The sequence below is a fragment of the Myotis brandtii genome, unplaced genomic scaffold (genome assembly GCF_000412655.1).
Source record: "Myotis brandtii unplaced genomic scaffold, ASM41265v1 scaffold915, whole genome shotgun sequence".
Lineage (NCBI taxonomy): Eukaryota > Metazoa > Chordata > Mammalia > Chiroptera > Vespertilionidae > Myotis > Myotis brandtii.
In genome coordinates, this window is record NW_005371769.1 from 802188 (window position 1) to 817117 (window position 14930).

General features: G+C 60.4%; 1 protein-coding gene across 1 annotated transcript in view; it reads right to left on the reverse strand.

The window, feature by feature from the left end:
- Nucleotides 1-13002, reverse strand: part of COL20A1 (collagen, type XX, alpha 1) — a 24016-nt gene extending 11014 nt beyond the window's left edge. Inside the window, exons 1-17 of the mRNA XM_014532831.1 lie at nucleotides 12789-13002; nucleotides 10811-10921; nucleotides 7505-7648; nucleotides 7037-7201; nucleotides 6677-6793; nucleotides 5490-5648; nucleotides 5051-5170; nucleotides 4157-4321; nucleotides 3550-3714; nucleotides 3139-3308; nucleotides 2709-2838; nucleotides 1945-2090; nucleotides 1736-1859; nucleotides 1427-1566; nucleotides 862-991; nucleotides 501-643; nucleotides 222-357 (exon numbers count right to left, since the gene is read on the reverse strand). Of these exons, the coding sequence (XP_014388317.1) occupies nucleotides 222-357; nucleotides 501-643; nucleotides 862-991; nucleotides 1427-1566; nucleotides 1736-1859; nucleotides 1945-2090; nucleotides 2709-2838; nucleotides 3139-3308; nucleotides 3550-3714; nucleotides 4157-4321; nucleotides 5051-5170; nucleotides 5490-5648; nucleotides 6677-6793; nucleotides 7037-7201; nucleotides 7505-7648; nucleotides 10811-10921; nucleotides 12789-12915 (2392 nt within the window). The 5' untranslated portion in view covers nucleotides 12916-13002. The remainder of the gene's footprint in view (nucleotides 1-221; nucleotides 358-500; nucleotides 644-861; nucleotides 992-1426; nucleotides 1567-1735; nucleotides 1860-1944; nucleotides 2091-2708; nucleotides 2839-3138; nucleotides 3309-3549; nucleotides 3715-4156; nucleotides 4322-5050; nucleotides 5171-5489; nucleotides 5649-6676; nucleotides 6794-7036; nucleotides 7202-7504; nucleotides 7649-10810; nucleotides 10922-12788) is intronic.
- Between the last annotated feature and the right edge of the window lie 1928 nt (nucleotides 13003-14930).

The following is a 14930-nucleotide window of genomic DNA, read 5'->3' on the forward strand; positions in this document are numbered from 1 at the left end:
CACACCTGCAGCCCTGCGACCTCGGGCAGACAGGCCCCCGGTCAGCTCTGAGACCACCGTGAGCACTGTGCCCACCAGGTGACTCGGACCCTCGGCCACCCTGGGACACCTGCCTGGAAGGCCGGGGCCTTGGGGAACTGCCTGTGGGTGCCCCTGGGAGTGTGGGGCTGAGGTGGTCTGGGGCCCTGGGGCGGCGCTGCCCCCTGTAGCTGAGGGGTCACCTCGGGGGCTGTAGTGGAAGGACACGGGGTCGCTGTGGGCCCCATCCCTGTAGGAGGCCAGGATGGTGATCTCGTGCTCCAAGGGCCCCCCCAGGCCGGGCAGGACGGCCGTGCACAGGCTCCCCGGGACGGAGATCTGTGGAGAGGAGGGGCAGGTGTCCACTCTGCGAGTGGTGGCTCCCACGGGGCCTGGCTGGGCTGGGCAGGCAGGTCCCGAGATGCCACACTGGGTGGAAGCCTAGGAGCTGGGGATGGGCAGGGGTCTTCTCTCTCACATACCTCATGGGCCTTCCCGTCCCCCAGAGGCGTCCACTTGATCTGGTAGGCCAGCACCCCGGACGCCGCTGCGGCCGCCCACGCCAGCCGGACCGCATCCCCAGGGAGCTCTGTCACGGACAGCTGGCTCGGGCCGGGGACTTTCCCTGGAAGAGGGCAGGGAGACAGGCTGGACGGCAGGGCCTGCGCCACCCCCTGGGGTGACTCATCAGAAGGGCCTCACTGCCTGTTAAAGAGGTTTTGCTGGCTCGAGTCACACCTGGGGGCCGAGGGGACCCCCATTTTCCATGTGGGGGCTGTGCCCACATTCCCATCCTCCTCTGGCTGGGCCCCGACTGCACATCAGCGGCTCCGGAGGACTCACGTGTGGTCAGGCGGCCGGTCGTGGTGGAGGAGCCACCCCCAGGGTAGAGGCGGGTGATGCGGACAGTGTAGGTAGTGGAGGAGGAGAGGGGGCCCAGGGTGACCGAGGTGGCATTGCCAGGAGCCTCTATCTGCGAGGTGGGGGCCATACGAGCGGGGCCTGGAGCTGACCCTTCACTCTGGGAGCAGGCATCCCCTGCCTAGATGGAGACCAGGCCCCGGCCCACTGCCCAGGACAGCCATGGCCTCGCCCCGAGTGGGGAAGGGGAACGCAGGTCTCCCACACGATGGCAGGGCCTCCTGGGGCTTCCCCATCCCCCAAACAGCCCAACAGCTGGATTTCACCCCTGACAGCACTCCGTGCCCCAAGCCTCATCGGGGCTGTCATTCACCGTCATTCTTTGCTTCACACATGTCCCCCCAACCCCTGCCAGATTGGGGACCCCAAGGGCAGGGACGGTGTCAGTGCTCTGTGAATACAGGGCGGGCAGCTGGGGGGCTGGGCCCCGTGGACGCTTCAGCACCCTGGACGCCAGTTCCCCCACAGGACATCAGCCTGCTCTCACCTGCCCCGAGTGGCTGCCCTTGCTGGACAAGTAGCTGACCCTGAACAGCTGCACCGGCCTCAGGGTGCCCTCCCAGGACACACGGGCCGAGTCATGGCTCACGTCTGAGAAGATCAAGGGTGTGGGGGGAGCCAGGGGAGCTGTGGACACAGCAAGGCTTCAGGGACCAGCAGCCACTCCCCCCCACCCCCGAGTGAATGGGGGAAGCATGGGCGATGGCCAGGCCAGTGGGGCCACCAGACAGGGACCTCACCCCATGGAAGGCCTCTGCCCGCTGGTGGGTGGCAGACTGGGGAGGTGGGCACTCACGGGTCCTGGCGTGGATGCCCCGGGCCTCACTGGCCTGTGCACCTTGTAGGCTCTGCACCCAGATGTCATAGTCCCTGCCCGGCTCCAGGCTACCCAGCAGCACCTCCGGCTGCCCAACCTGCACCTGGGGGGACACTTCCATTAGCCCCTGCTCACCTCGCTCCCCACCCCATTGGCCCCAGCTGCCTCCTCCACCCTCTGTCACGCACCTCTCTGCCCTCCTCCTCGCCCTTGGGGGAGGCCAGCGAGTACCGCACCAGGTATTGGGTGGCCCCCGCCGAGGGCTGCCAGGTGAGGTGGATGGTCCTGGGCGTCACTGTGGCCAGGGCGAGTGCCTGGGGCGGAGGCAGAGGCACTGGAAGGGGGCACCACAGGAGAAAGCATCACAGATCAGGGACACAGGCTGGAGGATAGCCCTGCGGGCTCCCACGACGACTCTGAGTCTCTTCCCCAAACTTCACCCTGGGCCAAGTTTCCAGCTCACAGCTCTGGGGAAAGCCACCCGTGGGTTGCTGTTTGGGGTGGGAGAGCCATGGCCCCCAAGGGGTAAACAGCCCATGAGGAAGCCAGAGGCAGCTGGCCACACGCTGCGTGCCCTGAAATGGCAAAGATGGAGCAGCGTGGGGCTGCATGGGGGAGAGCTAAGGGAGCAGGGTTTCTGCTCTAAGGTTGACAGTGGGGACAGTGCATGACTCCGTGGACACAGAACACCACTGCTGTGCACTTCCAGTGCGGAGCCGCGGGACAGGCGCCCCACTGCGGCCCAGCAGGGGCCGGGGGCTCCAGAAACATGTGAACAGTAACAGTACTGTTCTGGTTGTGGTGATGGCACAAATGACATCACTGGTACTCAGAAGAGGACACTGAGGGTCAGGGAGGCCCAGTGACTCTGCCTCGGTCACACGGCAAGTTGGGAGTGGTGCCCCACCCCGGATTAAGACTAAAACCCATAACAGCCAGTTGCCCCACCCACCTGTGGTCACCAGGCCCCGTAGGCCCTCACCCACCCCTGCCTCATACACGGGGAACACGGACAGCAGGTACTCTGTGCCGGAGGCCAGGCCATGCAGCTCCGTGGACGTGCTGTGCCCATCCACCTCCACCTGCAACAGGAGGAGCCTGGGTGGAGCCGGCCGAGTGGGCATGGGCAGGGCGGGGTCAGTCCTGGTTTCCTGCCAGCTCCATCCAGGGCTCCTGGAGCAGAGCAGCTCCCGGGCAACAAGCAGTCACGGGAGGCAGGAGCAGCCACATCTGCCACAGCTGCTCACTGGCCACCTGAGTGGCCTGAGGACTCGGGCTGTGGCAGGGCCACCTGCACTCTACCCTTTCCCCACATTGATTTCATCCTCCCTGGGTCTCCATTCCAGCCCCGACTTTGCATGGACAGGAGGAAGGCCATTCACCTCCTGGGGGGCACCACCCCTAGAAGGCCGCCACACCACCAGGTACTTGAGTGGCGGCTGCAGGGCTGGAGTCCAGGACAGGTGGACGCTGGAGGAGGTCACCTGGGTCAGGACTAGGCTGGTGGGAGCGGAGAGGGGGTCCAGGGTTGGAGGGGCTGCTGCCGGTTTAACTGAGGGAAGAAGGGCAGATAGTCAGCGCCCCAGCAGGCAGCTGGCATAGAGACTCTTCCTGCTCCCCCTGGTGGCCACTTCTAGGAAGAACAGGTGTTCCCCAGGTGGGAGCTGCAGACCCACGCAGGGCCAGGGGAAAGGGGTGGGAGAGGTTTTGGGGAGTCCTTACCGGGGAGGGCAGGGCCTGGCCAGGCTTCAAGCATAGGTGACCTGCCCTGGAGTCCCCATCTGACAGCTCACCTGGGCCGGGACGTGGGCTCCTGCCCTGGACCTGCTGGCAAACTAGGCGGCTGAGCAGGCCAGCCAGTGTGCTGAGCTGGGGGAAGTCCTGCACGTGGTGGACGGTGATGTCCAGTGGCGGGGACGCCAGGAGCCTCAGCTCAGCCTCATCAGCATTCTTCACACCTGCCCACGGGGCCCAGAGAATGGGAAGGGGCCCCCGTGGAGCCTTGTCACCGCTTACAATCGGAGTCACCCAGCGGGTTGGGAAGCCATCCTGGTACCCAAGACTCCACAGGACCCAGGACTGGGTCATCTAACAGGGCCCCGGGAGAGATAGCAGCTGGGGCTGGTGCAGAGGTGAGGCTGGGCGGGGATATGTTTATAGACATGCAAACTGGCCCATGCCCCACTGCCGTGACTGCAGCCTCCCTGCAGGTGCCCGCGGTGCTCAGAGCCTGCCGTGGGCACCATCACAGCCCCCAGAGCAGGGATGGGTCCTCCCATTTTGCAAACTCAGGGCTAAGGCTGAGAGGCCAGGGGCCCTCCAGCCCCAGAGGGGGCGGAGCAGGCATGCAAACTCCCACCTGCACGGCTGTGAGAACTCTGCAGAGATCCGGCTGCTCACCCACAGCAAAGATGTCGACATCCAGGCTCTTGAGGATGCGGCCAGCAGCACAGGCATCGTCCTGGGACTTGCCGTCCGTCACGAGAATCACCACCTTGGCTGCCTCTGGGCGGGGACCTGCTGCAGGCCTCAGGTTCTGCTCCAGCACATGGGTCAGGGCCAGGCCTTGGGAGCAACGGGGATCGAGTGTAGGGCCTCCACCACCCATTCCCACCCTCCTGCCCAAACCTCCTCCAGCCATTGGCCCCACGCTCTGCCCACCGTGTCAGTCCTGGACCCTCCAGGCTGGGGCGTCTGCAGGGCAGGGACACCTCCTCCCCTACCCTCAAAGGCACGGAGGCCCCCAGTGTGGGGAACAGGGAGGAGACTGTGCTGTGGGGACACCCCCAAGGAGTTGCTTCCAGCAAGGCCATGCCCACACCCACTGGCGGCCCCTTCCAGAAGCTTCTGTCTACCAGAGGAGCCACTCACTTTCAGCAAAACCACCCACCAGAAACCACATTTTGACCAGAAAGAAATGAGGGTGAGCCCGGCTGGTGAACTCAGTGGTTGAGCATCAACCTATGAACCAGGAGGTCAAGATTCAATTCCCCGTCAGGGCACATGCCTGGGTTTCAGGCTCCATCCCCAGTAGGGGGCATGCAAGAGGCAGCCCATTGATGATTTCCTCTCATTATAGATGTTTCTATCTCCCTCTCCTTTCCTCTCTCTGAAGTTAATAAAAAGGAAAACTTTAAAAAATAAATGAGGGTGATTTGTCATTTACAAAGGTGAGAGTGGGGACCAGCTCTGCCCGGCACTGGGCTTGTTTTATGCACAAACCTGCAAGTCTGAGAGGGATGTAAAGGGAGGCTGCGCGCAGGGCAGCATGCGGGGAGGGCGGCAGGGGCAGACCTGTGAATGTGTTTCCCCCTCTGTAGTGGAGGCTGTGCACGGCTGCCAGCACCTCTTCCTTGGTGCTGAAGGTGTTCAGTTCCCACTCGGTCTGGGGGTCTCCACTGTACTGAGTCAGGCCTGAAAAGACGGGTGTGGACATGGCTGCTGGAGTGCTGGGTGGAGGCAGGACACACACAGCCTGGCCGCCCGGGGTCACTAGGGAGAGCACATGCTTGCAAAGCCCTTGCTTTCCACACAGGATTTACCAGAATGTCCCCCCAGGAGCCAGTTGTCCCATCAGTACAGCTGGGGACCCCACCTGGCCTGGTGCTGCAGGCCACACCAGTCAGCAAAAAGGTCTCCTCTCGCCCCTGGCCCACTTCACGCCTGCATGGGACCCAGGGAGAGACTGTGAGGACCACCGGGTGGGGCCTCAGGGCATGGGGCCAGAACCTACCTACTTGGACTTTATCCGGCCCAATTTCAAAGGGCTCGATGATGCTGGCCAGGAAGTCTTTGACCTGCTGGAAGTGACTGTGGCCAATACTCCAAGACCCGTCCACTAGGAAGATCATGTCGGTGGGTGTGGGAGGCATGCAATGGAACTGGAGGCCAGCTGGGTGGGCAAGGAAGGAGAGGTGTGGGCGAAGCCCACCGCCACTGCAGGACACCAAGCTGCTCTGAGCTGGGCTCCAGCCACCCAGGATCTCCTTCTCTGGGTCAGTGGAGGGGCTGGGGCCACAGGGTTTCGGCCTCCGGCTGAGCCTTGGTGAGTCTTGGGGGACAGGTTCCAGAGGTGCTTGGATCTCACCAGACTCAGGAAACCCTGTGTGGACCTTGGGCCATGGGGCCAGCTCCTCCAAGCCCGTCAAAGAAGGCTAATGGAGCCCCAGCAGCTCTGCCCTCCAGGAGCCTTGGCAGGGCTGGCCGCTGTGTGCTTGTCTATGTGAGGGCTACTATTCGAGATCAGCCCCCCGCCACACGCACACACGCACACACACACACACACTCACGCACGCACACACACTCATACACTCGCGCACACACGCTCACGCACACACACTCACACTCACGCACACACACTCATACACTCGCGCACACACACTCACGCACACACACTCACACTCACGCACACACACTCATACACTCGCGCACACACACTCACGCACACACACTCACACTCACGCACACACACTCATACACTCGCGCACACACACTCACATACACCACACACGCACACACACACAGAAGCTGACACCCAGAGGCTCCAAGGCAGGTCAACCGACTGGAGTGGGTGTGGTCAGTACCACGGACAGCTCCATCCGCCTGCTCTGGGCTGAGGTCTCACCTCTGGCCTGAGGGCTTGTCCTGAGGACCCAGGAGCTCTGGAGACAAAGCCTTGTGACCCCTGTCTGGGGTTTGGGGGCCCCTGAGTTTAGCACAGAGACAGCACCTCCAGGCTGAGCCCAGAGTCAGGGTCAGAGGCCATGTGGAGGCTCCTGAGAAGGCAGGTGCAGTGAGACCATCTGATGAGGGAGACACAGCCCTGCGTTCAGGACCTTGTGCAGAAAACGGCACACCTGCTCCAGGTCACACTGCCCCTGCCCCTGCAAGCCACGGACGCTGGTGCCCTGGCCGTCTTACCTGGCGTCTCTCTGTTTCTCACAGGCGTCCTGGGGCGGCTGGGCCTTTCTGGGCTGAGCTGAGCAGGGGCCTTTCCCCCGGGGCCTCTGGGGGAGCGTTGATCCTTGCCAGGAAATCCTGGGGGAGGTCACAGCTGTCACTTCTCACCTAAAACACTCAGCCTGGGGGATACCTGGGGGGTCGGGAGGATGGGACCAGGCACTGGGGCCCTGAGGACACCCCAGGGAATGACCTGCCCCGTGGGTTTGAGTGAGCCTCAGAGAGTGGCTAGAGAGCATGAGGTCAACTATCAGGAAGAAAGTTCTGGCCACGTGCAGAGAAAACATGAGACGCTGGACTCCGCTCCTCCCAGAAACTTACCCTCACCCCACCTGGACCCACCCAGAGCGGGCGGGTCTTGGCTTGGGGCCAAGATGACTCGGGGGTCAGGGTCCGGGCTCCCCATGTGGGAAGGTGTGGGCTCCAGAGCTGCCCCCAGGGGCCTCCAGCTGCTTCTGCTCGCAGAGTGACTCCTCAGATCCTCGACTGCAGAGATGCAAGTGGCTGTCAGGACCCTACCAGGGAGCAGAGGCCTCGGGGGGCCGTGGGCCTGTCCACACAACCCTCCCTGCAAGGGCACATCCCGGGCTCCATGGGACCCCGGTCCTATAGGAGACAGGTGGGGGGTCAGGAGTTATAATTGAGGCTCCTTGGCGGCCTCATGGGGAGCGGAGCTCAAACGCAGGCCTAGGCTGCCAGCCCAGAAGCATTGCCAGGGCTCAGCTGCAGCCTCCTTGCCACACACTCACCCCCAGAAACGGGAACCCGTGTGGGGGACAGTGGACTTACTCACAAACTCCCTCTGAGCCAGCAGGACGTTCCCTGAGCCGGTGAGCTCAAAGATCTGCAAGGTGTACCCCTTGGAGGGGCTCAGGCCTCCCACTGTGGCCTTGGGGGTCTTGGTGGTCAGCATCACCTCCTGCTCCACGTCCCCTGGGATGGGGTTGGAAAGAGCTGGTGAGGCCAGCAAAGTGCGTGTATATGTGTGTGCCCACATGGGTATCCCATGTGTGTATATGTGTGTGTGCATGTGTGTCCAGGCTCCTCCTCATTCGCACACACACTGCCCTGCTCGGGCGCCCACACCACACCCGGCCTTGGGGACTCTGGGGTCCTGGTGTGTTAGTACCAGCTGTTCTCACACTCACTCTGTTCCAGAGGTCTGTCATTCTTTCCTCCAACCCGACCCGTCCCCCAGCTGCACCCCACCTGCTACGTGCTAGACGCAGACTTCATGCAGTCTGAGCCTTGGACATGAGAACAAAGTCCACTCCCTGTTCCCCGCACACTCCTACAGGAGCTGAGCGCCTTTCCCAGGGAGAGCATGGCACAGATCCCATGCGAGCAGCATTCACACAGCAGCTCAGCAAGCACTGCCTTTGCCTGCAGTTCCACACCAGCTCGGGCTGCACGCTGGGCAGCGCCAGGCCTCAGCTCAGCAGGCGCCCCTGCTGCTGAGTTACGAAACCCAACAAGGCTATGAAGAGTGGGAAGAAAGGACAGGACAAAGGTGGAATGAGTGTAACAACAACAAAAAAAGTAGGAAGATGAATATTTAAACCCAAATCTGCAGGTCATTCAATGGAATAGAAATTGGAAAAAATGTTTCAATTAAAAGGCCAAGTCTGTCTCACTGTGTGAAAGCAACACCAGCTCTGCGCTCCTTGGAAGATGCACCTAAGGTAAGTGAATAAGAGATCTCCCTGGACCAACACGATGGCACAGAAGGGAGAACCTCAGTGAGAACGCCACCAGCGAGCAGGAGGAAGCTCCGTGGTGAAGGGCCGTCTGCCAGGAAGACATGATTTAAATGGTGCCCCTATAACAGCCTCAACATACAAAGCAACAAAGGTGAGGCAACAGAGAAAGACGCACCTACGACCACAGTAGGGGGTTTATGGATGAGTGGACTAAAAACCAGGGAGGATATAAAAGAATCATCAGCAGATGTAAAGACACTCTACTGAACAGGAAACATATTGGCAAATCATATCTGATAAGGGGCTAGTGTCCAAAATATATGAAGAACTCATACAAATCAATAGCAAAAAACCCAAATAATCCAATTTAAAAATGGACAAAAACCTGAATAAACATTTCTCCAAAGAGTACATACAGGTACATGAAAAGATGCTCAAAGTCACTGATCATCAGAGAGATGCAAATTAAAACGACAATGAGCTATCACCTCACACCTGTCAGGATGGCTACCATCAACACATCAACAAACAAGTGCTGGCAAGGATGCGGAGAAAAGGGAAGCTTTGTGCATTGCTGGTGGGAATGCAGACTGTGGAAAACAGTATGGAGGTTCATAAAAAAATTAAAAATGGCCCGGCCAGTATGACTCTGTGGTTGAGCATCAACCTATGAACCAGGAGGTCACAGTTTGATTGGTCAGAGCACACGCCCGGGTTGCAGACTCGATCCCCAGTAGGGACATGAGGCAGCCGATGGATGATGCTTCTCATCGATGTTTCCATCTCTCTTTTCCTCTCCCTTCTTCTCTAAAAGTCAATAAAAACCTATTTTAAAAAAAAACACAAACAAACAACAACAAAAAAAAACACTTAAAATGGAACTGTCTTGCCCAAGCCGGCTTGGCTCATGGATAAAGTGTCAGCCCGTGGACTGAAGGGTCCCGGGTTTGATTCCGGGCAAGGGCATATACGCATGTACCTCGGTTGCAAGCTTGATCCCCAAGCCTGGTCAGGGCGCGTGTAGGAGGCAACCAATCGATGTATCTCTCTCATATTGATGTTTCTCTCTCTCCTCTGTCTCTCCTCCTCCCTTACTCTCTCTCTAAAAATGAATGGAAAAATATCCTCGGGTGGGGATTAGCAAAAATAAACAGAATCTACAGAACAAGCTGATTGATAAAATAAAATAAATGGAACTGCCTTTAGGCCCATCAATCCCACATCTGAGTGTCCATGCGAAGGAAACTAGATCACTGTCTCCAGCGGGCACAGCGCCATGTCCAGTGAGCGCTGCTCACAGCTGACGTCACTCACACTGTTCACAACCATGGACGAATGGCTATGGGAATGTGATGGACACACGTGGAATATTACTCAACCACAGAAATGAGGAAATCTTACCACTTTAAGAACATGGATGGACCGTGGAAGCATTATGCTAAGAAAAATAGGTCTAAGACAAATATTGTACAATCTCACTTATATGCGGAACCTAGAAGCTCATAGAGAAGGAGATGGGACTGTGGCTGCCAGAGGTGGAGGGCTCGGGAGGGGACTGGAGGAAGGCCACAGGTACAGACTCCCAGGTATAAGTCAGTCAAGGGTTGTAATGTACCAAACTGACTATGGCTGATGCTGGTCTAGGATACACAGGGAAGATGTTCAGAGAGTGAATCCTGTTTTCATCCCATCACTTTGCTGTATCTTGGAGAGAGGATCACTGTGAGAGGCAGCTACTGCAGTCCTTTCACAGCACATGTGAACCAACCCCCCGTAGGCTGCGCTGATATGCTCAGGTATGTCAGTTACTTCTCACTAAAACTGGGAAAGGTATAAACGATTTGGAAAATGAGGGAGATGAATTTGGCTTCATGAAAATATTAGAAAACTACACCCAAGTCAAGGGGTGATTCCTGGGAGCAGAGGGCAGGTGGGACGGGGTGGGACTGTGGGCCCAGGACGGCCCCTTTCCCCCAGGGGCGAGCTCAGGCCCCGCATCACTTTCCGCCCATCCCCGCGATGACACTCTTGTCCATGGGCTCTCCGTCGGCCATGTCTGCGGAGCTCTGTGGCCAGCCTGTGCCGGCCTCCAGGACCCCTCGGCCTCCCTCCTGCCCCTGGAGGCCCTCCCAGCCACTAACATGCAGGATCCTGAAAGGGCTCTAGCTGAGCAGGGTCCACTGTTTCTTCAAAAGCCAGTGGCTGGGCGCCTTCTGCATGTGCCGGGCATTGGGTCACATGGGAAACGTAAGATTCTCCTACTACACGCCCCGCCCCAGCAAGGAGGGCAGAATCACACAGCCACGTGGATGCTGAGACTCAGAGTCGGGCACAGTGACAGCCGTGCACAGCTGCCTTCCATCCTCACAGCGGGTGGGGAGGTGCAGGGCCATACCTGCCATGGGCTTCACCTGCACCAGGTAGCCAAGGCCACCCCCCTCCGACTCCGTCCACTTGATCTGCAGCTGGTCCTCGGGCAGCACAGCTAGCTTCAGGCGGCCATTTGCTGGGGAGACAAGACAGGGTGGTCAGGACTGACCCCCAGGAGCCACCCCAACAGCTGTGGGGGGCCAAGGGACCTGTCTGGTGTGAGGAGGCCTTGACCCCACTGTGGGGACCTTGAGAAAATGAAGCCCAGCCCAGGGCTGGAGGGGGACCGGGCCCTCCTAAGGGTCCAAGGTGCCAGGACCACCCCCACTGGCTCTCTGAGGGGTGTCCCCCTGCCCGGGCTGAGGCTAGCATCCCGGAGACGCCATACTGCCCCGCAGGCGACAGCAGGCACTGAGCCAACGAGGCAGCTACACCTCCCTGGATTCCCCGCCAAGTCTGGGTGGGGGTGGGCGGTGGGAGAGGCAGCTGTGTGGCTACTGCAGACCCCCAGCTGCTGAGGTTACAGTGAGGTTCACACAGCCCCATGGGGTGGGCGCCCTGGAATGTGAGGGTGCCATGAGGGTGCAGCTTGGAGGACAGGGAGCAGTGGTGGCCTGAGCCCAGGCATATCCTGACCTCCCGGGCAAGCTTCCGGGAGTTCCACTGTGAGAGCAGCTATTTTTGGAAAATGGGGACAGAGATGGGCTTCTTCTGGCCGCCCCCTGAGAGCTGGGTGCGCGGGGAGGAGGGCAGGGGCTGGGGGCACCCGTGCAGACACAATGATGCTTCAGAGCAGGAGCAGCTGAGCCTGCCTCCGGTGGGGGTGGGGGGGCGCTGCTCCCTGCAACTCCAGGCTGAAAGACAGGAATGTCTGGGGCTTTGAAAAGCCACTTGTGAGCAGGGGCCCAGCTCTGGCTCATGAAGAGCCTCTGTGTGTCCCTGTGCCTCTGATATGCTGGGGGAGGCACCCCACGCTGCCTCTCGGGTCCCGATGTTGGGGGTCTACACAGGATGCTGTGCAGACAGCGCCCCCTCCACAGGGCCATCCTCAGGGAAGGGCTGCCACCCCAGCATCTGCCAGAATCCTGCAGGGACCTGGCGAGGGGCTGCCAGCAGAGTCCTGAACTCATTGTCATGGGGGCCCTTAGTGACGCGACCCCCCCTGGTGCGGTCCTGTCAGAGCCCCCGGACTGAGGGCCCCCAGGCGCAGTCGCCAACCTGGTGCAAAACCAAACGGAAGTCCTGCCACCAAAATTATAAAGCAGGTCGGCTCCCCTTGGCCTGGCTGAGCCGCACCCTGAGCAGAGCAGTCCCAGCCGTGACCCACGGGGTGAGCTGGGACAGTGGGAGGCGGCCCTGCCCTCACTCCCCAGGGGCTGCACTCGGGGCCAAGCGGCTCCAGAGCCTCAGTACCCGGATGCAGAGGTCATCCCAGCGCCACTCACCCAGCTTTCCTGGGACAAACTCAGTCAAGGTGCGACCCTTTTGGGGCGACACAAACAACCCTGCAATGGACGTTTACCCCTAAAGGGAAATGGAATAAATGCCCTACAAGATGTGGTCAGAGCCAGGCCACGTGAAGGGCTGAGGGAGAGGCTGCTCTGAATGTAACACCCCACGCGCCTAGACAAGCAGGGAGGGGCTAGAAGCAACGCCCGTGTTGTGCGGGCTCACCTTACTGCAGGTTGTACTGTTTGTAAGAAGGTGTTCATGGAATAATTAATAACAGAACATTAATATGAGAGAATTACTGCAGGGTATTAATACCTGTTTTTAAAAAATTAACCAGAAAACAGAAGCCTCCCCAAGGCAAGGTGAAAGGTCACAAGGTCAAAGGTGAAGCAGCCAGCTGGAGCCTAGACTTGGCAAAGGAGCACAGATGACCCCTTGGGCCGTCTTGTCCCGTCTACTCCTCGAGCACCAATTCCACCTGGACAGCCACCACTGGGGGCCAGAGCAGGCGGGGGCTCAGTCCCCAGAAAGTCCCCACCCCTTGTCCTTACCTTGTTCCTGGCCAAGTCCCAGGGTGACACCCAGCCACAGCCAGAGGCAGAACCCTAAGTGGGGGTGCACGTGGGCACCCATGGTGCTCAGCCTGGGGAAGGAGAGGCCGCTCAGCCTTCTGTCCATCTGTCCCCTCCTGATGGCAAAGCTAGAGCTTCTCCATCCACAGCGGGGACTGTGCCCCCTCCAGACGTCCCTGGACGCTGCACCCTCAGCCGCTCGCCCCACCCACTGTGGCCGCGTCTGCAGGTCCCACAAGAGCTTTCTGAGCGAGAGGTCAGCTGCCCCTCTGCCAGCCACCCCGCCCCCGACGCTGGTTCAGCCGCAGCTGGGCCCCCATCCCGTCCTCAGGACGCCCACGGCCAGCAGGACGGCTCAGCCCTGACCCGCGGCTGCACTCCACTCAGCGCCAGGGGCCTAGGGAGGAACAGGCGGCTGGGGTAGGACCCAAGTTTGAGCAGAACCTCTGGGGAGAGCAGGCCTCTCAGTGGGGAGGGGAGGCCTGGGGAGGTGGGGTTGGGGTCATGGGGGAGCCCTCTGGGGGCACCCCTCCCTCCCAAGATGCCTCTGAGCCTCTGCTGACAGTGCAGAGAGGACACTCAGGCCCTTGGCCACCCTCGCCCAGCCTCACCCAGGGCAGGGGTGGCTGAGCTCTTGGGCTCGTCAGGCTGTGAAGGGACCGGGGGCTATGTGGGTGCTCTGGGTGCCTGGGCCCTCCTGACCCGCAATCTGAAGCAGATCCTTCTCTCCCCAGAAAACTGGCCTCAGTTGGACCCCTTCCAGGGGCAGAGCCCTCCGCCCACCTCTGGAGCTCAGCTCCTCCCAGCTTCTCTGAAAGGTCCAGGTCACCCTCAGACCGAAGCTCATCCACCCAGCCCAGTGGCTCAGGCCAGTCACCAACCTGCTCCGTCCGCTCAGGTCCTTTGCAGCCACAGGGAGGCCAGGGCTTATGAAGGCCCTTCCTCCAACGTCACTGCCCCGCCCAGCGCTCAGCCTCCTCCCGCCCCTGGCTCTCCACCCTTCCCATCGGCTGCCCAGGACCTTTCTCTAAGTGGGGCAGAGGTCCCAGGGTAAAGGACCCCATCTCATGGTGTGGCGGGGACCCCACACCTTTATCCCTCACTCAACAGGGTCTACCCCAAAGAGGGGCTCAGGAACAAAGGCCACCACAGATGGCCCTGGACACCAAGATGGGGGGATGGGCATTGGGTTTCTCTGGCAGCGTGGACCCCAAAGGCACGCCAGCCAACCCCCCTCGCCAGTCCTCCAGCATCACTCCCAGGTCAGGACCTCAAGCCCCTGGGTCTGTGCTGTGGTCCCAGTGCCCAGGCCCACACCCACCCTCCTGGGGAGCCCCATCTGCACAGGCCGCCTCTCTAGCACCCTCCGCAGTCTGCAGCCTCAGCCATGCCCTCCCAGCCAACCCCGATGGTCCCACAGACTGGCAGACCTGATCCCAGGAATCAGCGCCTAGATGGGGTGCCCACCCCAGCCCAGGTAGTTGAGATGGGCAGGCCTGACCTCTGGGTGCTCTCAGGCCTCTCTGGGCTCAGCTTTTGCAGGCAGAGGTATTTTGGGGGGAGCAGGCACAGAAAGCACAGGTCCTCAGGTTAGAGGAAGTGAGATTCGCTGGAGGCTGGGGCACATGGGGGGGGGGCGGTGGGCTAAGGGCAAGGCTGGCCCTCCCCAGACCCCTACCTTGCCCATGGTCCCAGAGCACTGAAGCCTCAAGCACAGGCGAGGTTGTTGCAAACGGGGAGCAGACAGGCAACGCTCTAGTGCCAACCTTGGGGACAAGCCAGCCTGCAGCAGCTCAAAGACAGGAGCTCCAAGTGGAGGGGGAGACCCAGTCAACAGTGCAAGGATACAAGTGCCCCCAAATGCCACAGGGACAGTGGGGGGGATGGGCCAGATGCGCCCACTCCTCCCGGCTCCCAGCTGCTAGGAAGGCCTGGCCATCAGGCAAAATGGTTACTGGTTGCCCAGGCGAGGCCCCATTCTGCTCCTGGCCTTGTGGGGGATGGGCCTGGGCCGGGGCACTAGGCCTGCCTTCCTCCCTGAGCACACTCTAATTCAGTGGTTCTCAACCTTCCTAATGCCACAACCCTTTAATACAGTTCCTCATGTTGTGGTGACCCCAA